Source organism: Chiloscyllium punctatum, chromosome 7, assembly GCF_047496795.1.
Source record: "Chiloscyllium punctatum isolate Juve2018m chromosome 7, sChiPun1.3, whole genome shotgun sequence".
Lineage (NCBI taxonomy): Eukaryota > Metazoa > Chordata > Chondrichthyes > Orectolobiformes > Hemiscylliidae > Chiloscyllium > Chiloscyllium punctatum.
In genome coordinates this window covers 28,486,931-28,510,942 of record NC_092745.1, presented here as the reverse complement: position 1 = coordinate 28,510,942, position 24,012 = coordinate 28,486,931, and the positions used below count along the sequence as shown (strand labels likewise).

The following is a 24,012-nucleotide window of genomic DNA, read 5'->3' as shown; positions in this document are numbered from 1 at the left end:
TCAGACTGTCATTCTCCGTGTCACAGTGTCATTCTCCGTGTCACAGTTTCATTCTCCGTGTCGCAGTGTCGTTCCCCGTGTCGCAGTGTCGTTCTCCGTGTCGCAGTGTCATTCTCCGTGCCACAGTGTCATTCCCCGTGTCAGAGTGTCATTCTTCATGTCAGAGTGTCATTCCCTGTGTCACAGTGTCATTCTCCGTGTCGCACTGTCATTCTCCATGTCGCACTGTCATTCTCCATGTCGCAGTGTCATTCTTCATGTCACGATGTCATTCTCCGTGTCGCAGTGTCATTCTCTGTGTCGCAGTGTCATTCCCCGTGTCACAGTGTCATTCTCCGTGTCACAGTGTCATTCTCCGTGTCGCAGTGTCGTTCCCCGTGTCGCAGTGTCATTCTCCGTGCCACAGTGTCATTCCCCGTGTCAGAGTGTCATTCTTCATGTCAGAGTGTCATTCCCTGTGTCACAGTGTCATTCTCCGTGTCGCACTGTCATTCTCCATGTCGCAGTGTCCTTCTTCATGTCACAGTGTCATTCTCCGTGTCGCAGTGTCATTCTCCGTGTCGCAGCGTCATTCTCCGTGTCGCAGTGTAATTCCCCATGTCTCAGTGTTATTCTCCGTGTGACAGTGTCATTCTCCGTGTGACAGTGTCATTCTCTGTGTCGCAGTGTCATTCTCCCTGTCACAGTCTCATTCCCCGTGTCACAGTGTCATTCCCTGTGTCGCAGTGTCGTTCCCCGTGTCCCAGTGTCATTCCCCGTGTCGCAGTGTCATTCCCTGTGTCGCAGTGTCGTTCACTGTGTCGCAGTGCCATTCCCCGTGTCACAGTGTCATTCCCTGTGTCGCAGTGTCGTTCCCCGTGTCCCAGTGTCATTATCCGTGTCGCAGCGTCATTCTCCGTGTCGCAGCGTCATTCTCCGTGTCGCAGTGTCATTCTCTGTTTTGCAGTGTCATTCCCCGTGTCAGAGTGTCATTCTTCATGTCAGACTGTCATTCTCCGTGTCACAGTGTCATTCTCCGTGTCACAGTTTCATTCTCCGTGTCGCAGTGTCGTTCCCCGTGTCGCAGTGTCGTTCTCCGTGTCGCAGTGTCATTCTCCGTGCCACAGTGTCATTCCCCGTGTCAGAGTGTCATTCTTCATGTCAGAGTGTCATTCCCTGTGTCACAGTGTCATTCTCCGTGTCGCACTGTCATTCTCCATGTCGCACTGTCATTCTCCATGTCGCAGTGTCATTCTTCATGTCACGATGTCATTCTCCGTGTCGCAGTGTCATTCTCTGTGTCGCAGTGTCATTCCCCGTGTCACAGTGTCATTCTTCATGTCACGATGTCATTCTCCGTGTCGCAGTGTCATTCTCCATGTCGCAGTGTCATTCCCGTGTCACAGTGTCATTCTCCGTGTCACAGTGTCATTCTCCGTGTCGCAGTGTCGTTCCCCGTGTCGCAGTGTCATTCTCCGTGCCACAGTGTCATTCCCCGTGCCACAGTGTCATTCCCCGTGTCAGAGTGTCATTCTTCATGTCAGAGTGTCATTCCCTGTGTCACAGTGTCATTCTCCGTGTCGCACTGTCATTCTCCATGTCGCAGTGTCCTTCTTCATGTCACAGTGTCATTCTCCGTGTCGCAGTGTCATTCTCCGTGTCGCAGCGTCATTCTCCGTGTCGCAGTGTAATTCCCCGTGTCTCAGTGTTATTCTCCGTGTGACAGTGTCATTCTCCGTGTGACAGTGTCATTCTCTGTGTCGCAGTGTCATTCTCCCTGTCACAGTCTCATTCCCCGTGTCACAGTGTCATTCCCTGTGTCGCAGTGTCGTTCCCCGTGTCCCAGTGTCATTCCCCGTGTCGCAGTGTCATTCCCTGTGTCGCAGTGTCGTTCCCTGTGTCGCAGTGCCATTCCCCGTGTCACAGTGTCATTCCCTGTGTCGCAGTGTCGTTCCCCGTGTCCCAGTGTCATTATCCGTGTCGCAGCGTCATTCTCCGTGTCGCAGCGTCATTCTCCGTGTCGCAGTGTCATTCTCTGTTTTGCAGTGTCATTCCCCGTGTCACAGTGTCATTCCCCGTGTCGCAGTGTCGTTCTCCGTGTCACAGTGTCATTCCCCGTGTCAGAGTGTCATTCTTCATGTCAGACTCTCATTCCCTGTGTCACAGTGTCATTCTCCGTGTCACAGTGTCATTCTCCGTGTCACAGTGTCATTCTCCGTGTCACAGTGTCGTTCTCCGTGTCGCAGTGTCATTCCCCATGTCGCAGTGTCATTCTCCGTGTCGCAGTGTCATTCTCCGTGTCACAGTGTCTTTCTCCGTGTCACAGTGTCATTCTCCGTGTCACAGTGTCGTTCCCCGTGTCGCAGTGTCATTCTCCGTGCCACAGTGTCATTCCCCGTGTCAGAGTGTCATTCTTCATGTCAGACTGTCATTCCCTGTGTCACAGTGTCATTCTCCGTGTCACAGTGTCATTCTCCGTGTCACAGTTTCATTCTCCGTGTCGCAGTGTCGTTCCCCGTGTCGCAGTGTCGTTCTCCGTGTCGCAGTGTCATTCTCCGTGCCACAGTGTCATTCCCCGTGTCAGAGTGTCATTCTTCATGTCAGAGTGTCATTCCCTGTGTCACAGTGTCATTCTCCGTGTCGCAGTGTCATTCTCCATGTCGCACTGTCATTCTCCATGTCGCAGTGTCATTCTTCATGTCACAGTGTCATTCCCCGTGTCGCAGTGTCATTCTCCGTGTCGCACTGTCATTCTCCATGTCGCACTGTCATTCTCCATGTCGCAGTGTCATTCTTCATGTCACAGTGTCATTCCCCGTGTCCCAGTGTCATTCCCCATGTCGCAGTGTCATTCCCCGTGTCACAGTGTCATTCTCCGTGTCGCAGTGTCACTCCCCGTGTCGCAGTGTCATTCTCCGTGTCGCAGTGTCTTTCTCTGTTTTGCAGTGTCATTCCCCGTGTCACAGTGCCATTCCCCATGTCACAGTGTCATTCCCCGTGTCACAGTGTCCTTCTCCGTGTCGCAGTGTCATTCCCCATGTCGCAGTGTCATTCTTCATGTCACATTGTCATTCCCCGTGTCAGAGTGTCATTCTCCTGGTCGCAGTGCCATTCCCGTGTCGCAGTGTCATTCTCCATGTCGCAGTGTCATTCTCCGTGTTGCAGTGTCATTCTCCATGTCACAGTGTCATTCTCCATGTCACGATGTCATTCTCCGTGTCGCAGTGTCATTCTTCATGTCACATTGTCATTCCCCGTGTCAGAGTGTCATTCTCCATGTCGCAGTGTCATTCTCCGTGTTGCAGTGTCATTCTCCATGTCGCAGTGTCATTCTCCGTGTCGCTGTGTCATTCTCCGTGTTGCAGTGTCATTCTCCATGTCACAGTGTCATTCTCCGTGTTACAGTGTCATTCCCCATGTCACAGTGTCGTTCTGCGTGTCGCAGTGTCATTCTCCATGTCACAGTGTCATTCTCCATGTCACAGTGTCGTTCCGCGTGTCGCAGTGTCTATCCCCATGTCGCAGTGTCGTTCCCCATGACGCAGTGTCATTCCCCAAGACGCAGCGTCATTCTCCATGTCACAGTGTCATTCCCGTGTCGCAGTGTCATTCCCCGTATCGCAGTGTCATTCTCCGTGTTGCAGTGTCATTCTCCGTGTCGCAGTGTCATTCTCCGTGTCACAGTGTCATTCCCCATGTCGCAGTGTCGTTCCCCGTGTCGCAGTGTCATTCTCCATGTCGCAGTGTCATTCCCGTGTCGCAGTGTCATTCCCCGTATCGCAGTGTCTTTCTCCGTGTCACAGTGTCATTCTCCATGTCACAGTGTCGTTCCCCATGTCGCAGTGTCATTCCCTGTGTCACAGTGTCATTCTCCATGTCGCAGTGTCATTCTCCGTGTTGCAGTGTCATTCTCCATGTCACAGTGTCATTCTCCATGTCACGTTGTCATTCTCCGTGTCGCAGTGTCATTCTTCATGTCACATTGTCATTCCCCGCGTCAGAGTGTCATTCTCCATGTCGCAGTGTCATTCTCCGTGTCGCAGTGTCATTCTCCATGTCGCAGTGTCATTCTCCGTGTCGCTGTGTCATTCTCCGTGTTGCAGTGTCATTCCCCATGTCACAGTGTCGTTCTGCGTGTCGCAGTGTCATTCTCCATGTCACAGTGTCATTCTCCATGTCACAGTGTCGTTCCGCGTGTCGCAGTGTCGTTCCCCATGATGCAGTGTCATTCCCCAAGACGCAGCGTCATTCTCCATGTCACAGTGTCATTCCCCGTGTCGCAGTGTCGTTCTCCATGACGCAGTGTCATTCCCCAAGACGCAGTGTCATTCTCCATGTCTCAGTGTCGTTCTCCGTGTCGCAGTGTCATTCTCCGTGTCGCAGTGTCGTTCTCCATGACGCAGTGTCATTCCCCGTGTCTCAGTGTCACTCTCCGTGTCACAGTGCCATTCTCCATGTTACAGTGTTGTTCCCCGTGTCACAGTGTCATTCTCCGTGTCACAGTGTCAATCTCCATGTCGCAGTGTCATTCCCCGTGTCACAGCTTCAATCTCCGTGTCACAGTGTCATTCCCCATGTCACAGTGTCATTCTCCGTGTCGCAGTGTCATTCTCCGTGTCACCGTGTCATTCTCCGTGTCACCGTGTCATTCTCCGTGTTGCAGTGTCATTCTCCGTGTCGCAGTGTCATTCTCCGTGTCACCGTGTCATTCTCCGTGTCGCAGTGTCATTCCCCGTGTCACAGTGTCATTCTCCGTGTCACACTTTCATTCTCCATGTCGCAGTGCCATTCTCCATGTTACAGTGTTGTTCCCCGTGTCGCAGTGTCATTCTCCATGTCGCAGTGTCATTCCCCGTATCGCAGTGTCATTCTCCGTGTCACAGTGTCATTCTCCATGTCACAGTGTCGTTCCCCATGTCGCAGTGTCGTTCCCCATGTCGCAGTGTCATTCCCTGTGTCACAGTGTCATTCTCCATGTCGCAGTGTCATTCTCCGTGTTGCAGTGTCATTCTCCATGTCACAGTGTCATTCTCCATGTCACGATGTCATTCTCCGTGTCGCAGTGTCATTCTCCATGTCGCAGTGTCATTCTCCGTGTTGCAGTGTCATTCTCCATGTCACGATGTCATTCTCCGTGTCGCAGTGTCATTCTTCATGTCACATTGTCATTCCCTGTGTCAGAGTGTCATTCTCCATGTCGCAGTGTCATTCTCCGTGTTGCAGTGTCATTCTCCATGTCGCAGTGTCATTCTCCGTGTCGCTGTGTCATTCTCCGTGTTGCAGTGTCATTCTCCATGTCGCAGTGTCATTCCCCATGTCGCAGTGTCGTTCTCCGTGTCACAGTGTCATTCTCCGTGTTGCAGTGTCATTCTCCATGTCGCAGTGTCATTCTCCGTGTCGCTGTGTCATTCTCCGTGTTGTAGTGTCATTCTCCATGTCGCAGTGTCATTCCCCGTGTCACAGTGTCATTCTCCATGTCACAGTGTCATTCCCCATGTCGCAGTGTCGTTCTCCGTGTCACAGTGTCATTCTCCATGTCGCAGTGTCATTCTCCATGTCACAGTGTCATTCCCCATGTCGCAGTGTCATTCCCCGTGTCGCAGTGTCATTCTCTGTGTCACAGTGTCATTCTCTGTGTCGCAGTGTCATTCCCCGTGTCACAGTGTCATTCTCCATGTCACGATGTCATTCTCCGTGTCGCAGTGTCACTCTCCGTGTCACAGTGTCATTCCCCGTGTCGCAATACCATTCTCCATGTCGCAGTGTCATTCTCCGTGTCGCAGTGTCATTCCCCGTGTCGCAGTGTCATTCCCCGTGTCGCAGTGTCATTCTCCGTGTCGCAGTGTCATTCCCCGTGTCGCAGAGTTATTCTCCGTGTCACAGTGTCATTCCCCGTGTCACAGTGTCATTCTCTGTGTCACAGTGTCATTCCCCATGTCACAGTGTCATTCTCTGTGTCACAGTGTCATTCCCCATGTCACAGTGTCATACTCCGTGTCGCAGTGTCATACTCCGTGTCGCAGTGTCGTTCCCCGTGTCGCAGTGTCATTCTTCGTGTCTCAGTGTCATTCTTCGTGTCACAGTGTCATTCTCCGTGTCACAGTGTCATTCTCCGTGTCGCAGTGTCGTTCTCCGTGTCGCAGTGTCACTCCCTGTGTCGCAGTGTCGTTCTCCGTGTCGCAGTGTCACTCCCTGTGTCACAGTGTCATTCTTCGTGTCACAGTGTTATTCTCCATGTCGCAGTGTCACTCCCCGTGTCGCAGTGTCACTCCCCGTGTCGCAGTGTCATTCTCTGTTTTGCAGTGTCATTCCCCGTGTCACAGTGTCATTCCCCATGTCGCAGTGTCATTCCCCGTGTCACAGTGTCGTTCTCCGTGTCGCAGTGTCATTCCCCATGTCGCAGTGTCATTCTCCGTGTCGCAGTGTCATTCTCCGTGTCACAGTGTCTTTCTCCGTGTCACAGTGTCATTCTCCGTGTCACAGTGTCGTTCCCCGTGTCGCAGTGTCATTCTCCGTGCCACAGTGTCATTCCCCGTGTCAGAGTGTCATTCTTCATGTCAGACTGTCATTCCCTGTGTCACAGTGTCATTCTCCGTGTCACAGTGTCATTCTCCGTGTCACAGTTTCATTCTCCGTGTCGCAGTGTCGTTCCCCGTGTCGCAGTGTCGTTCCCCGTGTCGCAGTGTCATTCTCCGTGCCACAGTGTCATTCCCCGTGTCAGAGTGTCATTCTTCATGTCAGAGTGTCATTCCCTGTGTCACAGTGTCATTCTCCGTGTCGCACTGTCATTCTCCATGTCGCACTGTCATTCTCCATGTCGCAGTGTCATTCTTCATGTCACAGTGTCATTCCCCGTGTCGCAGTGTCATTCTCCGTGTCGCACTGTCATTCTCCATGTCGCACTGTCATTCTCCATGTCGCAGTGTCATTCTTCATGTCCCAGTGTCATTCCCCGTGTCCCAGTGTCATTCCCCATGTCGCAGTGTCATTCCCCGTGTCACAGTGTCATTCTCCGTGTCGCAGTGTCATTCTCCGTGTCACAGCGTCATTCTCCGTGTCGCAGTGTAATTCCCCGTGTCTCAGTGTCATTCTCCATGTCGCAGTGTCGTTCTCGGTGTCCCATTGTCGTTCTCCATGTCGCAGTGTCATTCTCCGTGTCGCAGTGACATTCCCGTGTCGCAGTGTCGTTCTCCGTGTCGCAGCGTCATTCTCCGTGTCGCAGTGTAATTCCCCGTGTCTCAGTGTTATTCTCCGTGTCGCAGTGTCATTCTCCCTGTCACAGTCTCATTCCCCATGTCACAGTGTCATTCTCCGTGTCGCAGTGTCATTCTCCGTGTCGCAGTGCCATTCCCCGTGTCACAGTGTCATTCCCTGTGTCGCAGTGTCGTTCCCCGTGTCGCAGTGTCACTCCCTGTGTCGCAGTGTCATTCTTAGTGTCACAGTGTTATTCTCCGTGTCGCAGTGTCGTTCTCCGTGTCGCAGTGTCACTCCCCGTGTCGCAGTGTCACTCCCCGTGTCGCAGTGTCATTCCCCGTGTCACAGTGTCATTCCCCGTGTCACAGTGTCGTTCTCCGTGTCGCAGTGTCATTCCCCATGTCGCAGTGTCATTCTCCATGTCGCAGTGTCATTCTCCGTGTTGCAGTGTCATTCTCCATGTCACAGTGTCATTCTCCATGTCACGATGTCATTCTCCGTGTCGCAGTGTCATTCTTCATGTCACATTGTCATTCCCCGTGTCGCAGTGTCATTCTCCGTGTTGCAGTGTCATTCTCCATGTCGCAGTGTCATTCTCCGTGTCGCTGTGTCATTCTCCGTGTTGCAGTGTCATTCTCCATGTCACAGTGTCATTCCCCATGTCGCAGTGTCATTCTCCGTGTTACAGTGTCATTCCCAATGTCACAGTGTCGTTCTGCGTGTCGCAGTGTCATTCTCCATGTCACAGTGTCATTCTCCATGTCACAGTGTCGTTCCGCGTGTCGCAGTGTCTATCCCCATGTCGCAGTGTCGTTCCCCATGACGCAGTGTCATTCCCCAAGACGCAGCGTCATTCTCCATGTCACAGTGTCATTCCCGTGTCGCAGTGTCATTCCCCGTATCGCAGTGTCATTCTCCGTGTTGCAGTGTCATTCTCCGTGTCGCAGTGTCATTCTCCGTGTCACAGTGTCATTCCCCATGTCGCAGTGTCGTTCCCCGTGTCGCAGTGTCATTCTCCATGTCGCAGTGTCATTCCCGTGTCGCAGTGTCATTCCCCGTATCGCAGTGTCATTCTCCATGTCACAGTGTCGTTCCCCATGTCGCAGTGTCATTCTTCATGTCACATTGTCATTCCCCGCGTCAGAGTGTCATTCTCCATGTCGCAGTGTCATTCTCCGTGTCGCAGTGTCATTCTCCATGTCGCAGTGTCATTCTCCGTGTCGCTGTGTCATTCCCCGTGTCAGAGTGTCATTCTCCATGTCGCAGTGTCATTCTCCGTGTTGCAGTGTCATTCTCCATGTCGCAGTGTCATTCTCCGTGTCGCTGTGTCATTCTCCGTGTTGCAGTGTCATTCTCCATGTCGCAGTGTCATTCCCCATGTCGCAGTGTCGTTCTCCGTGTCACAGTGTCATTCTCCGTGTTGCAGTGTCATTCTCCATGTCGCAGTGTCATTCCCCGTGTCACAGTGTCATTCTCCATGTCACAGTGTCATTCCCCATGTCGCAGTGTCGTTCTCCGTGTCGCAGTGTCATTCCCCATGTCGCAGTGTCATTCTCCGTGTCGCAGTGTCATTCCCCGTGTCGCAGAGTTATTCTCCGTGTCACAGTGTCATTCCCCGTGTCACAGTGTCATTCTCCATGTCGCAGTGTCATTCCCCATGTCACAGTGTCATTCTGCGTGTCACAGTGTCATTCCCCGTGTCGCAGTGTCATTCTCTGTGTCGCAGTGTCGTTCTCCGTGTCACAGTGTCATTCCCCGTTTCGCAGTGTCACTCTCCGTGTCACAGTGTCATTCCCGTGTCGCAGTGTCATTCTCCGTGTCACAGTGTCATTCTCCGTGTCGCAGTGTCATTCTCGATGTCACAGTGTCATTCCCCGTGTCACAGTGTCATTCTCCATGTCACAATGTCATTCTCCGTGTCGCAGTGTCATTCCCCGTGTCGCAGTGTCATTCTCCGTGTCGCAGTGTCATTCTCCGTGTCGCAGTGTCATTCCCCGTGTCACAGTGTTATTCTCCGTGTCGCAGTGTCATTCTCCGTGTCGCAGTGTCATTCTCGATGTCACAGTGTCATTCCCCGTGTCACAGTGTCATTCTTCATGTCACAGTGTCGTTCCCCATGTCATAGTGTCATTCCCCATGTCACAGGGTCATTCTCGATGTCACAGTGTCATTCCCCGTGTCGCAGTGTCATTCCCCGTGTCGCAGTCTCATTCCCCGTGTCGCAGTGTCGTTCTCCGTGTCGCAGTGTCATTCTCCGTGTCACAGTGTCGTTCTCGGTGTCCCACTGTCATTCTCCATGTCACAGTGTCATTCCCCATGTCGCAGTGTCATTCTCCGTGTCGCAGTGTCATTCCCGTGTCGCAGTGTCATTCTCCGTGTCGCAGCGTCATTCTCCGTGTCGCAGTGTAATTTCCCGTGTCTCAGTGTTATTCTCCGTGTGACAGTGTCATTCTCCGTGTGACAGTGTCATTCTCTGTGTCGCAGTGTCATTCTCCCTGTCACAGTGTCATTCCCCGTGTCACAGTGTCATTCCCTGTGTCGCAGTGCCATTCCCCGTGTCACACTGTCATTCCCTGTGTCGCAGTGTCGTTCCCCGTGTCCCAGTGTCATTATCCGTGTCGCAGAGTCATTCTCCCTGTCGCAGTTTCATTCCCCCGTCACAGTGTAATTCTCCATGTCACAGTGTCATACTCCGTGTCGCATTGTCGTTCTCCGTTCGCAGTGTCACTCCCTGTGTCGCAGTGTCATTCTTCGTGTCACAGTGTTATTCTCCGTGTCGCAGTGTCATTCCCCGTGTCGCAGTGTCGTTCTCCGTGTCACAGTGTTATTCTCCGTGTCGCAGTGTCGTTCTCCGTGTCGCAGTGTCACTCCCTGTGTCGCAGTGTCATTCTTCGTGTCACAGTGTTATTCTCCATGTCGCAGTGTCGTTCTCCGTGTCGCAGTGTCATTCTCTGTTTCGCAGTGTCATTCCCCGTGTCACAGTGTCATTCCCCATGTCGCAGTGTCATTCCCCGTGTCACAGTGTCGTTCTCCGTGTCGCAGTGTCATTCCCCATGTCGCAGTGTCATTCTCCGTGTCGCAGTGTCATTCTCCGTGTCGCAGTGTCATTCTCCGTGTCACAGTGTCTTTCTCCGTGTCACAGTGTCATTCTCCGTGTCGCAGTGTCGTTCCCCGTGTCGCAGTGTCATTCTCCGTGCCACAGTGTCATTCCCCGTGTCAGAGTGTCATTCTTCATGTCAGACTGTCATTCCCTGTGTCACAGTGTCATTCTCCGTGTCACAGTGTCATTCTCCGTGTCGCAGTGTCGTTCCCCGTGTCGCAGTGTCATTCTCCGTGCCACAGTGTCATTCCCCGTGTCAGTGTCATTCTTCATGTCAGAGTGTCATTCCCTGTGTCACAGTGTCATTCCCCGTGTCGCACTGTCATTCTCCGTGTCGCAGTGTCATTCTCCGTGTCGCAGTGCCATTCCCCGTGTCACAGTGTCATTCCCTGTGTCGCAGTGTCGTTCTCCGTGTCGCAGTGTCACTCCCTGTGTCGCAGTGTCATTCTTCGTGTCACAGTGTTATTCTCCGTGTCGCAGTGTCGTTCTCCGTGTCGCAGTGTCACTTCCCGTGTCGCAGTGTCATTCTCCGTGTCGCAGTGTCTTTCTCTGTTTTGCAGTGTCATTCCCCGTGTCGCAGTGTCATTCCCCGTGTCACAGTGTCATTCCCCATGTCACAGTGTCATTCCCCGTGTCACAGTGTCGTTCTCTGTGTCGCAGTGTCATTCCCCATGTCGCAGTGTCATTCTCTGTGTCGCAGTGTCATTCTCCGTGTCACAGTGTGATTCTCTGTGTCGCAGTGTCACTCTCCGTGTCGCAGTGTCATTCCCCGTGTCGCAGTGTCATTCCCCGTGTCGCTGTGTCATTCCCCATGTCACAATGTCATTCCCCGTGTCGCAGTGTCATTCTCCGTGTTGCAGTGTCATTCTCCGTGTCGCAGTGTCATTCTCCGTGTCACAGTGTCATTCCCCATGTCGCAGTGTCGTTCCCCGTGTCGCAGTGTCATTCTCCATGTCGCAGTGTCATTCTCCATGTCGCAGTGTCATTCCCGTGTCGCAGTGTCATTCCCGTGTCGCAGTGTCATTCCCCGTATCGCAGTGTCATTCTCCGTGTTGCAGTGTCATTCTCCGTGTCGCAGTGTCATTCTCCGTGTCACAGTGTCATTCCCCATGTTACAGTGTCGTTCCCCGTGTCGCAGTGTCATTCTCCATGTCGCAGTGTCATTCCCGTGTCGCAGTGTCATTCCCCGTATCGCAGTGTCATTCTCCGCGTCACAGTGTCATTCTCCATGTCACAGTGTCGTTCCCCATGTCGCAGTGTCATTCCCTGTGTCACAGTGTCATTCTCCATGTCGCAGTGTCATTCCCCATGTCGCAGTGTCATTCCCCGTGTCAGAGTGTCATTCTCCATGTCGCAGTGTCATTCTCCGTGTTGCAGTGTCATTCTCCATGTCACGATGTCATTCTCCGTGTCGCAGTGTCATTCTTCATGTCACAGTGTCATTCTCCATGTTGCAGTGTCATTCTCCATGTCACAGTGTCATTCCCCGTGTCGCAGTGTCATTATCTGTGTCGCAGTGTCATTCTCCGTGTTACAGTGTCATTCCCCATGTCACAGTGTCGTTCTGCGTGTCGCAGTGTCATTCTCCATGTCACAGTGTCATTCTCCATGTCACAGTGTCGTTCCGCGTGTCGCAGTGTCTATCCCCATGTCGCAGTGTCTATCCCCATGTCGCAGTGTCGTTCCCCATGACGCAGTGTCATTCCCCAAGACGCAGTGTCATTCTCCATGTCACAGTGTCATTCCCCGTGTCGCAGTGTCATTCTCCATGTCTCAGTGTCGTTCTCCGTGTCGCAGTGTCATTCTCCGTGTCGCAGTGTCGTTCTCCATGACGCAGTGTCATTCCACGTGTCTCAGTGTCATTCTCCGTGTCACAGTGTCAATCTTCGTGTCGCAGTGTCATTCTCTGTTTCGCAGTGTCATTCTTCGTGTCACAGGGTCATTCTCCGTGTCGCAGTGTCGTTCTCCGTGTCGCAGTGTCGTTCTCCGTGTCGCAGTGTCATTCTCCGTGTCACAGTGTCATTCTCCGTGTCCCACTGTCATTCCCCGTGTCATTCCCCGTGTCGCAGTGTCGTTCTCCGTGTCGCAGTGTCATTCTCTGCGTCTCAGTGTCATTCTGCGTGTCACAGTGTCGTTCCCCGTGTCACAGTATCATTCTCCGTATCACAATGTCATTCCCGTGTCACAGTGTCATTCCCCATGTCGCAGTGCCATTCTCCATGTGACAGTGTCATTCCCCGTGTCGCAGTGTCGTTCTCCGTGTCGCAGTGTCATTCCCGTGTCACAGTGTCATTCTCCATGTGACAGTGTCATTCCCCGTGTCGCAGTGTCGTTCTCCGTGTCGCAGTGTCATTCCCCGTGTCGCAGTGTCATTCTCCATGTCACAGGGTCATTCTTTGTGTCGCAGTGTCATTCACGTGTCGCAGTGTCATTCTCCGTGTCACAGTGTCATTCTCACTGTCGCAGTGTCAATCCCATGTCGCAGTGTCATTCTATGTGTCACAGTGTCATTCCCCATGTCACAGTGTCATTCTCCGTGTCACAGTGTCATTCTCCGTGTCACAGTGTCATTCTCCGTGTCGCAGTGTCATTCCCATGTCACAGGGTCATTCTCCATGTGACAGTGTCATTCCCCGTGTCACAGTGTCATTCCCTTGTCGCAGTGTCGTTCCCATGTCACAGGGTCATTCTCCATGTCTCAGCGTCATTCCCCGTGTCGCAGTGTCTTTCCCCGTGTCACAGTGTCATTCTCCATGTTACAGTGTCGTTCCCCGTGTCACAGTGTCATTCTCCATGTTAAAGTGTCGTTCCGCGTGTCAGTGTCATTCTCCGTGTCACACTTTCATTCTCCATGTCACAGTGTCACTCCCCGTGTCGCAGTGTCACTCTCCGTGTCGCAGTGTCACTCTCCGTGTCACAGTGTCATTCTCCGTTTCAGAGTCTCATTCCCCGTGTCACAGTGTCATTCTCCGTTTCAGAGTCTCATTCCCCGTGTCGCAGTGTCGTTCTCCGTGTCACAGTGTCATTCTACGTGTCGCAGTTTCATTCTCCATGTGACAGTGTCATTCTCCGTGTCACAGTGTCGTTCTCCATGTCGCAGTGTCATTCTCCATGTCACAGTGTCATTCCCCGTGTCACAGTGTCGTTCTATGTGTCACAGTGTCATTCCCCATGTCGCAGTGTCATTCTCCATGTCACGGCATCATTCTCCGTTTAATAGGGTCATTCTTCGTGTCACAGTGTCACTCTCCGTGTCACAGTGCCATTCTCCATGTTACAGTGTTGTTCCCCGTGTCACAGTGTCATTCTCCGTGTCGCAGCGTCATTCTCCGTGTCACAGTGTCATTCCCTGTGTCACAGTGTCATTCCCCATGTCGCAGAGTCATTTTCCGTGTCACAGTGTCAATCTCCGTGTCACAGTGTCATTCTCCGTGTCGCAGTGTCATTCCCCGTGTCACAGTGTCATTCACCATGTCACAGTGTCATTCCCCGTGTCACAGTTTCAATCTCGGTGTCGCAGTGTCATTCCCCGTGTCGCAGAGTCATTCTCCCTGTCGCAGTGTCATTCTCCGTGTCGCAGTGTCCTTCTCCGTGTCACAGTGTCATTCTCCGTGTCGCAGTGTCATTCCCCGTGTCGCAGTGTCATTCTCCGTGTCGCAGTGTCATTCTCCGTGTCACAGTGTCCTTCTCCGTGTCACAGTGTCATTCTCCGTGTCGCAGTGTCCTTCTCCGTGTCACAGTGTTGTTCTCCGTGTCACAGTGTCATTCTCCGTGTCACAGTGTCATTCCCCGTGTCACAGTGTCATTCTCGATGTCACAGTGTCATTCTCTGTGTCACAGTGTCATTCTCCGTGTCACAGTGTCATTCTCCGTGTCGCAGTGTCATTCCCCGTGTCGCAGTGTCATTCTCCGTGTCGCAGTGTCATTCTCCGTGTCACAGTGTCATTCTCCGTGTCGCAGTGTCATTCCCCGTGTCGCAGTGTCATTCTCCGTGTCGCAGTGTCATTCTCCGTGTCACAGTGTCCTTCTCCGTGTCACAGTGTCATTCTCCGTGTCGCAGTGTCGTTCTCCGTGTCGCAGTGTCCTTCTCCGTGTCACAGTGTCATTCTCCGTGTCGCAGTGTCATTCTCCGTGTCTCAGTGTCATTCTCCGTGTCGCAGTGTCATTCCCCGTGTCGCAGTCTCATTCTCCGTGTCGCAGTGTCATTCTCCGTGTCGCAGTGTCATTCTCCGTGTCGCAGTGCCATTCCCTGTGTCGCAGTGTCCTTCTCCATGTCACAGTGTCATTCCCCTTGTCACATTGTCATTCCCCGTGTCACAGTGTCATTCTCCGTGTCGCAGTGTCATTCTCCCTGTCACAGTGTCATTCTCGATGTCACAGTGTCATTCTCCGTGTCGCAGTGTCATTCTCTGTGTCACAGTGTCATTCCCCGTGTCACAGTGTCATCTCGATGTCACAGTTTCATTCCCCGTGTCACAGTGTCATTCCCCATGTCGCAGTGTCATTCTCTGTGTCACAGTGTCATTCCCCATGTCGCAGTGTCATTCCCCATGTCACAGTGTCGTTCCCCGTGTCGCAGTGTCATTCTCCATGTCACAGTGTCGTTCCCCGTGGCACAGTGTCGTTCCCCGTGCCGCAGTGTCATTCCCCGTGTCGCAGTGTCATTCCCCGTGTCGCAGAGTTATTCTCCGTGTCACAGTGTCATTCTCGGTGTCACAGTGTCATTCCCCGTGTCACAGTGTCATTCTCTGTGTCACAGTGTCATTCCCCATGTCACAGTGTCATTCTCCGTGTCGCAGTGTCATTCCCCATCTCACAGTGTCATTCTCCATGTCACAGTCTCATTCTTCGTGTCACAGTGTCATTCCACGTGTCATAGTGTCATTCTGCGTGTCACAGTGTCATTCCCCGTGTCACAGTGTCATTCCCCGTGTCGCAGTGTCATTCTCTGTGTCGCAGTGTCATTCTCCGTGTCGCAGTGTCGTTCTCCGTGTCACAGTGTCATTCCCCGTGTCACAGTGTCATTCCCCGTGTCGCAGTGTCATTCTCCATGTCACAATGTCATTCTCCGTGTCGCAGTGTCATTCCCCGTGTCGCAGTGTCATTCTCCGTGTCACAGTGTCATTCTCCGTGTCGCAGTGTCATTCTCGATGTCACAGTGTCATTCCCCATGTCACAGTTTCATTCTCCGTGTCGCAGTGTCGTTCTCCGTGTCTCAGTGTCATTCTTCATGTCACAGTGTCATTCCCCATGTCACAGGGTCATTCTCCATGTCACGGCATCATTCTCCGTGTAATAGGGTCATTCTCCGTGTCACAGTGTCACTCTCCGTGTCACAGTGTCATTCTCCGTGTCGCAGTGTCATTCTCGATGTCACAGTGTCATTCCCCATGTCACAGTTTCATTCTCCGTGTCGCAGTGTCGTTCTCCGTGTCTCAGTGTCATTCTTCATGTCACAGTGTCATTCCCCATGTCACAGGGTCATTCTCCATGTCACAGTGTCATTCTCCGTGTCACGGCATCATTCTCCGTGTAATAGGGTCATTCTCCGTGTCACAGTGTCACTCTCCGTGTCACAGTGTCATTCTCCATGTAACATTGTCGTTCCCCGTGTCACAGTGTCATTCTCCGTGTCACAGTGTCATTCTCCATGTCGCAGTGTCATTCCCCGTGTCGCAGTGTCATTCTCCATGTCAGTGTCATTCCCCGTGTCGCAGTGTCATTCTCCATGTCACTGTGTCATTCCCCGTGTCGCAGTGTGGTTCTCCATGTCGCAGTGTCATTCTCCGTGTCGCAGTGTCGTTCTCCATGTCGCAGTGTCATTCTCCATGACGCAGTGTCATTCCCCGTGTCACAGTGTCATTCTCCATGTCACTGTGTCATTCCCCGTGTCGCAGTGTCATTCTCCATGTCACTGTGTCATTCCCCGTGTCGCAGTGTGGTTCTCCATGTCGCAGTGTCGTTCTCTGTGTCGCAGCGTCATTCCCCATGTCGCAGTGTCATTCTCCGTGTCGCAGTGTCATTCTCCATGACGCAGTGTCATTCCCCGTGTCACAGTGTCATTCTCCGTGTCTCAGTGTCATTCTCCATGTCACAGTGTCATTCTCCGTGTCGCAGTGTCATTCCCCGTGTCGCAGTGTCATTCTCCATGTCACTGTGTCATTCCCCGTGTCGCAGTGTCATTCTCCATGTCACTGTGTCATTCCCCGTGTCGCAGTGTCGTTCCCCGTGTCGCAGCATCATTCCCCGTGTCGCAGTGTCATTCTCCATGTCGCAGTCTCATTCTCCGCGTCGCACTGTCATTCTCCTTGTCACAGTGTCGTTCTCTGTGTCGCAGCATCATTCCCCGTGTCGCAGTGTCATTCCCCGTCTCGCAGTGTCATTCCCGTGTCGCAGTGTCATTCCCTTGTCGCAGTGTCATTCTCTGTGTCGCAGTGTCATTCTCCGTGTCGCAGTGTTGTTCTCCGTGTCACAGTGTCATTCTCCGTGTCGCAGTGTCATTCTCCGTGTCACAGTGTCATTCCCCGTGTCTCAGTTTCATTCTCCATGTCGCAGTGTTGTTCTCAATGTCACAGTGTCATTCCCCGTGTCGCAGTGTCATTCCCCGTGTCGCAGTGTCATTCCCGTGTCGCAGTGTCATTCCCCGTGTCGCAGTGTCATTCCCCGTGTCTCAATGTCATTCTCCATGTCGCAGTGTCGTTCTCCCTGTCGCAGTGTCATTCTCCATGTCACAGTGTCCTTCTCCGTGTCACAGTGTCATTCTCCGTGTTGCAGTGTCATTCTCCGTGTTACAGTGTCATTTTCCGTGTCGCAGTGTCATTCTCCGTGTCACAGTGTCATTCTCCATGTTACAGTGTCACTCTCCGTGTCACAGTGTCATTCCCCGTGTCGCAGTGTCATTCTCGATGTCACAGTTTCATTCCCCGTGTCACAGTGTCATTCCCATGTAGCAGTGTCATTCTCCATGTCACAGTGTCATTCTCGATGTCACAGTTTCATTCCCCGTGTCACAGTCATTCCCCATGTCGCAGTGTCATTCTCCGTGTCACAGTGTCATTCTCCGTGTCACACTGTCATTCTCTGTGTCACAGTGTCATTCCCCGTGTCACAGTGTCATTCTCCCTGTCAAAGTGTCGTTCCCCGTGGCACAGTGTCGTTCCCCATGTCGCAGTGTCATTCCCCGTGTCACAGTGTCGTTCCCCGTGTCGCAGTGTCATTCTCCGTGTCAAAGTGTCGTTCCCCGTGGCACAGTGTCGTTCCCCGTGCCGCAGTGTCGTTCTCTGTGTCGCAGCATCATTCCCCATGTCGCAGTGTCATTCTCCATGTCGCAGTCTCATTCCCCGTGTCGCAGTGTCATTCTCAGTGTCACAGTGTCGTTCTCTGTGTCGCAGTGTCATTCCCCGTGTCGCAGTGTAATTCCCGTGTCGCAGTGTCATTCCCCGTGTCTCAATGTCATTCTCCGTGTCGCCGTGTCATTCTCCGTGTCGCAGTGTTGTTCTCCGTGTCACAGTGTCATTCTCCGTGTCGCAGTGTTGTTCTCAATGTCACAGTGTCATTCCCCGTGTCGCAGTGTCATTCCCGTGTCGCAGTGTCATTCCCCGTGTCTCAATGTCATTCTCCATGTCGCAGTGTCGTTCTCCGTGTCGCAGTGTCATTCCCCATGTCACAGTGTCCTTCTCCGTGTCACAGTGTCATTCTCCATGTTGCAGTGTCATTCTCCGTGTCTCAGTGTCATTCTCCGTGTCGCAGTGTCATTCCGCGTGTCACATTGTCATTCTCCATGTCGCAGTGTCATTCTCCATGTTACAGTGTCATTCTCCGTGTCGCAGTGTCATTCTCTGTGTTGCAGTGTCATTCTCCGTGTCACAGTGTCTTTCCCTGTGTCGCAGTGTCATTCCCCGTGTCGCAGTGTCATTCCCCATGTCACAGTGTCATTCCCGGTGTCACAGTGTCATTCTCCGTGTCTCAGTGTCATTCTCCGTGTCGCAGTGTCATTCCCCGTGTCACAGTGTCATTCCCCGTGTCACAGTGTCATTCCCCATGTCTCAGTGTCATTCCCCGTGTCGCAGTGTCATTCTCGGTGTCACACTGTCATTCTCTGTGTCACAGTGTCGTTCCCCGTGTCGCAGTGTCGTTCTCCGTGTCACAGTGTCATTCCCCGTTTCGCAGTGTCATTCCCCATGTCGCAGTGTCATTCTCCGTGTCGCAGTGTCATTCTCTGTGTCACAGTGTCATTCTCCGTGTCACAGTTTCATTCCCCGTGTCACAGTTTCATTCCCCGTGTCGCAGTGTCATTCTCGATGTCATTCTCTGTGTCACAGTGTCATTCCCCATGTCACAGTGTCATTCCCCGTGTCGCAGTGTCATTCCCCATGTCGCAGTGTCATTCTCCGTGTCGCAGTGTCATTCTCTGTGTCACAGTGTCGTTCCCCGTGTCGCAGTGTCATTCTCCGTGTCACAGTTTCATTCCCCGTGTCACAGTGTCATTCCCCGTGTCGCAGTGTCATTCTCGGTGTCACACTGTCATTCTCTGTGTCACAGTGTCATTCCCCGTGTCAGTGTCGTTCCCCGTGTCGCAGTGTCATTCTCCGTGTCACAGTGTCATTCTCTGTGTCGCAGTGTCATTCTCCGTGTCACAGTGTCATTCCCCGTGTCACAGTGTCATTCCCCATGTCACAGTGTCATTCTCTGTGTCGCAGTGTCATTCCCCGTGTCACAGTGTCATTCCGCGTGTCACAGTGTCATTCCCCGTGTCGCAGTGTCATTCTCCGTGTCGCAGTGTCGTTCTCCGTGTCACAGTGTCATTCCCCGTTTCGCAGTGTCACTCTCCGTGTCATAGGGTCATTCTCCGTGTCACAATGTCATTCTCCGTGTCGCAGTGTCATTCCCCGTGTCGCAGTGTCATTCTCCGTGTCGCAGTGTCATTCTCCGTGTCGCAGTGTCATTCTCGATGTCACAGTGTCATTCCCCGTGTCGCAGTGTCATTCTCCGTGTCGCAGTGTCATTCTCCGTGTCGCAGTGTCATTCTCCGTGTCACAGTGTCATTCTCCGTGTCGCAGTGTCATTCCCCGTGTCGCAGTGTCATTCTCTGTGTCGCACTGTCATTCCCCGTGTCACAGTGTCATTCTTCATGTCACAGTGTCATTCCCCATGTCACAGTGTAATTCCCCATGTCACAGGGTCATTCTCGATGTCACAGTGTCATTCCCCGTGTCGCAGTGTCATTCCCCGTGTCGCAGTGTCATTCTCTGTGTCGCAGTGTCATTCTCCGTTTCAGAGTCTCATTCCCCGTGTCACAGTGTCATTCTCCATTTCAGAGTCTCATTCCCCGTGTCGCAGTGTCGTTCTCCGTGTCACAGTGTCATTCTACGTGTCGCAGTTTCATTCTCCATGTGACAGTGTCATTCTCCGTGTCACAGTGTCATTCTCTGTGTCACAGTGTCATTCTCCGTGTCACAGCGTTATTCCCCGTGTCGCAGTGTCATTCTCTGTGTCGCAGTGTCATTCTCCGTGTCACAGTGTCGTTCTCCGTGTCACAGTGTCATTCTCCGTTTCAGAGTCTCATTCCCCGTGTCACAGTGTCATTCTCCATTTCAGAGTCTCATTCCCCGTGTCGCAGTGTCGTTCTCCGTGTCACAGTGTCATTCTACGTGTCGCAGTTTCATTCTCCATGTGACAGTGTCATTCTCCGTGTCACAGTGTCGTTCTCCATGTCGCAGTGTCATTCTCCATGTCACAGTGTCATTCCCCGTGTCACAGTGTCGTTCTATGTGTCACAGTGTCATTCCCCATGTCGCAGTGTCATTCTCCATGTCACGGCATCATTCTCCATGTAACATTGTCGTTCCCCGTGTCACAGTGTCATTCTCCGTGTCACAGTGTCATTCTCCATGTCGCAGTGTCATTCCCCGTGTCACAGTGTCATTCTCCGTGTCACAGTGTCATTCCCCGTGTCGCAGTGTCATTCCCCGTGTCACAGTGTCATTCTCCGTGTCACAGTGTCATTCCCCGTGTCGCAGTGTCATTCTCCATGACGCAGTGTCATTCCCCGTGTCACAGTGTCATTCTCCATGTCACAGTGTCATTCTCAATGTCACTGTGTCATTCCCCGTGTCGCAGTGTGGTTCTCCATGTCGCAGTGTCGTTCTCCGTGTCGCTGTGTCGTTCTCTATCTCGCAGCGTCATTCCCCGTGTCGCAGTGTCATTCTCCATGACGCAGTGTCATTCCCCGTGTCACAGTGTCATTCTCCGTGTCTCAGTGTCGTTCTCCATGTCACAGTGTCATTCTCCGTGTCGCAGTGTCATTCCCCGTGTCACAGTGTCATTCCCCGTGTCGCAGTGTCATTCCCCGTGTCGCAGTGTCGTTCTCTTTGTCGCAGCATCATTCCCCGTGTCGCAGTGTCATTCCCCGTGTCGCAGTGTCATTCTCCGTGTCACAGTGTCATTCCGCGTGTCACAGTCTCATTCCCCGTGTCGCAGTGTCATTCTCCGTGTCACAGTGTCGTTCTCTGTGTCGCAGCATCATTCCCCGTGTCGCAGTGTCATTCCCCGTGTCGCAGTGTCATTCTCCGTGTCACAGTGTCATTCCGCGTGTCACAGTCTCATTCCCCGTGTCGCACTGTTGTTCTCCGTGTCGCAGTGTCATTCCCCGTGTCGCAGTGTCATTCTCCATGTCACTGTGTCATTCCCCGTGTCGCAGTGTCATTCCCCGTGTCGCAGTGTCGTTCTCTGTGTCGCAGCATCATTCCCCGTGTCGCAGTGTCGTTCCCCGTGTCACAGTGTCATTCCCATGTCACAGTGTCATTCTCCGTGTCACAGTGTCCTTCTACGTGTCACAGTGCCATTCTCCATGTCGCAGTGTCGTTCCCCATGTCACAGTGTCATTCTCTGTGGCACAGTGTCATTCTCCGTGTCGCAGTGTCATTCCCCGTGTCCCAGTGTCATTCCCCATCTCACAGTGTCATTCCCCATGTCACAGTATCATTCTCCGTGTCGCAGTGTCATTCCCCGTGTCCCAGTGTCATTCCCCATCTCACAGTGTCATTCCCCATGTCGCAGTGTCATTCTCCGTGTCACAGTGTCATTCTCGATGCCACAGTGTCATTCTCCGTGTCACAGTGTCATTCCCCCATCACAGTGTCATTCCCCGTGTCACAGTGTCATTCCCCGTGTCACAGTGTCATTCTCTGTGTCACAGTGTCATTCTCCGTGTCACAGTGTCGTTCCCCGTGTCACAGTGTCATTCTCCGTGTCACAGTGTCATTCTCCATGTCACAGTGTCGTTCCCCGTGCCACTGTGTCATTCTCCGTGTCACAGTGTCATTCTCCGTGTCACAGTGTCATTCTTCGTGTCACAGTGTCATTCCACGTGTCACAGTGTCATTCTCCATGTCGCAGTGTCATTCTCCGTGTCGCAGTGTCATCCTCCATGTCGCAGTGTCATTCTCCGTGTCGCAGTGTCATTCTCCATGTCGCAGTGTCATTCTCCGTGTCGCAGTCTCATTCTCCGTGTCACAGTGTCATTCCCCGTGTCACAGGGTCATTCCCTGTGTCACAGTGTCATTCCCCGTGTCACAGGGTCGTTCTCCGTGTCGCAGTGTCATTCTCCGTGTCCCAGTGCCATTCTCTGTGTCGCCGTGCCATACTACCCCATCTGTCTACTCTCGATCATCAGGAGAGTGATGGATGGTGTCACTGACAGATCTATCAAGCAGCACCTGCTCAGCAATAACCTGCTCGGTGGCGCCCAGTCTGGGTTCCTCCTGGGCCTAGCTGATGGTCTAGTCTTATCGTCGCTGGATTATTCATCCAGTGAGTCAAGCATTGTTATGAGGAGTTGCATTCAACTTCCGCAATGGAAGATGATGGAATTTGAATTCAACCTTGATCTGGAATTAGGAGTCGAATGATGACAGTGTAATCATTGCCAATTGTCAGAGACACCCAGCTGGTTCATTGGTGTCCTTTCGGGAAGGAAATCTGGCATTCCAGCATGGTCTGACCGACTTGTAACTCCAGTCCCAACCATGACTCTGGGGAATTACGGATGGGTCATAAATGCTGGTCTCACAGTGATGACCTCATTGTAACTATAGTTCAAACATGGATGAAAGAGATGTATGCCAACAGTGAAGTGTGAGTGTGCCAGACCTCGCAGAGGGCCTGTTCAGCAGGCCTGTCCTCTCCTGCACCTTCTCCCCGTGTCTGTGTGGGTTTCCACCGGGTGCTCCGGTTTCCTTCCCCAGACGTACAGGTTAGGTGGATTGGCCATGCTCAATCGTCCTGTATTGTCCAAGAATGTGCAGGCTGGGTATGTTAGCCATGGGGAATGCAAACTCCTGGGAGTAGGATGGAGGCTGGGGCTGGATGGAATCCTCTTCGGATTGTTGGTGTGGACTCGATCAGGCCAAATAGCCGCTTTCCTCACCGTGAGGGATTCTACCAACCATGAAGGTGCTGACCCTCACTGTGGGACACAGAGTCCCTCCCCTCTTCTCCTAAATGTGCCAGCCATTCTACAGTTTCACAGACCCCCCCCCCCATTTCTATTCCCAGCAGAGAATCCTAGCCGCCTTCTCCTGACTGTTCCAAATGAGATCCATGGAGTTCTGGGACACAATCTGGTACCATATGGAGAATCCCGGAAAACCGAGCTGAGCAGCCGTTCCCTCTTCATTTCTCCTTTGTGTTTCTCTTCCAGGGAATAACCTGAGTAAGTGCAGCAGCAACAGCTCAGTCAAGAACGAGGTGAAAAAGTCCAGATCAATCCTTCCCTACAGCTCCATGTTCCTCTTTAGCACGACCAATCCGTAAGTCTTGCTGGTTCCTGTTCCGTTCCCAACTCTCCAGAATTGCTCCGGAGCATGCCTGGAATTAGAGACGCGAGCAGAAATATTTGCAGTCCTGTCAGAAACGCCTTCGAAAAAAATTTGTCTCAGTCGCAGTAATGAGTAATCTAGAGGGAGGTGGCAGCTGCTGGAGGTTAAAATTGAATTGTTTAAAACATCTGAAAAATAAAGGCTGGTCTCAGTTTTCATGACCGTGACCATCAAAGCAAGAATTGCTTTCCACGTCCGTTTTGGTTTGCTCCGTTCCAGCCACAGAGATCGACAGCACAGAGAAAGGTCCTTTGGCCCATCGTGTCTGTGTTGGTCAGAAATAACCACCGAACTGTTCCAATCCCATTTTCCAACATGTGGTTCACAGCCTTGGCATCACAAGTGCACATCTCAGTACTCCTTCAATGTGCTGAGGGTTTCTGTCTCTCCCAATCTTACAGGCAGTGAGTTCCAGATTCTCAGCACGCTCTGCATGAAAACATATTTCCTCACCTTTCCCCCCCAGAACCTCCGGCCCTTGAATTTAAATCCCAACTCCATCAAGGGGGATAGATTTCTTCCTATTTATCCTACCTATGCCCCTCATGATTTTATACATCTCAATCATGTCCCCACTCAATCTCCTCTCCTTTAAGGAAAACAACCCCAGTCTATCCAATCTCTCCTCATAAACTGGTGTCCAGCCCAGGCACCATCCTGGTAAATCTGCTCTGCAGTCTCTCCAGTGCTATCACATCCCTCCTATAATGTGGATTCCAGAACTGCACACAAGGCTCTAGCTGCGGTCTCACCAATGCTCAGTACAGTTCCCGCACCACCTCCCTGCTCCCTAATATCCCATATGCCTCATAACTACTTTATCCATCTGTTCTGATACCTTAAGGCACTGGTGCACACCAA

At 52.4% G+C, this 24,012-nt stretch overlaps 1 protein-coding gene across 1 annotated transcript in view; it reads left to right on the top strand.

Moving 5' to 3' along the window:
• Positions 1-24,012, top strand: part of LOC140479529 (probable voltage-dependent R-type calcium channel subunit alpha-1E) — a 1,102,593-nt gene that overhangs the window by 934,436 nt on the left and 144,145 nt on the right. The window contains exon 23 of the mRNA XM_072573344.1: positions 22,974-23,082. Within this exon, the coding sequence (XP_072429445.1) occupies positions 22,974-23,082 (109 nt within the window). The remainder of the gene's footprint in view (positions 1-22,973; positions 23,083-24,012) is intronic.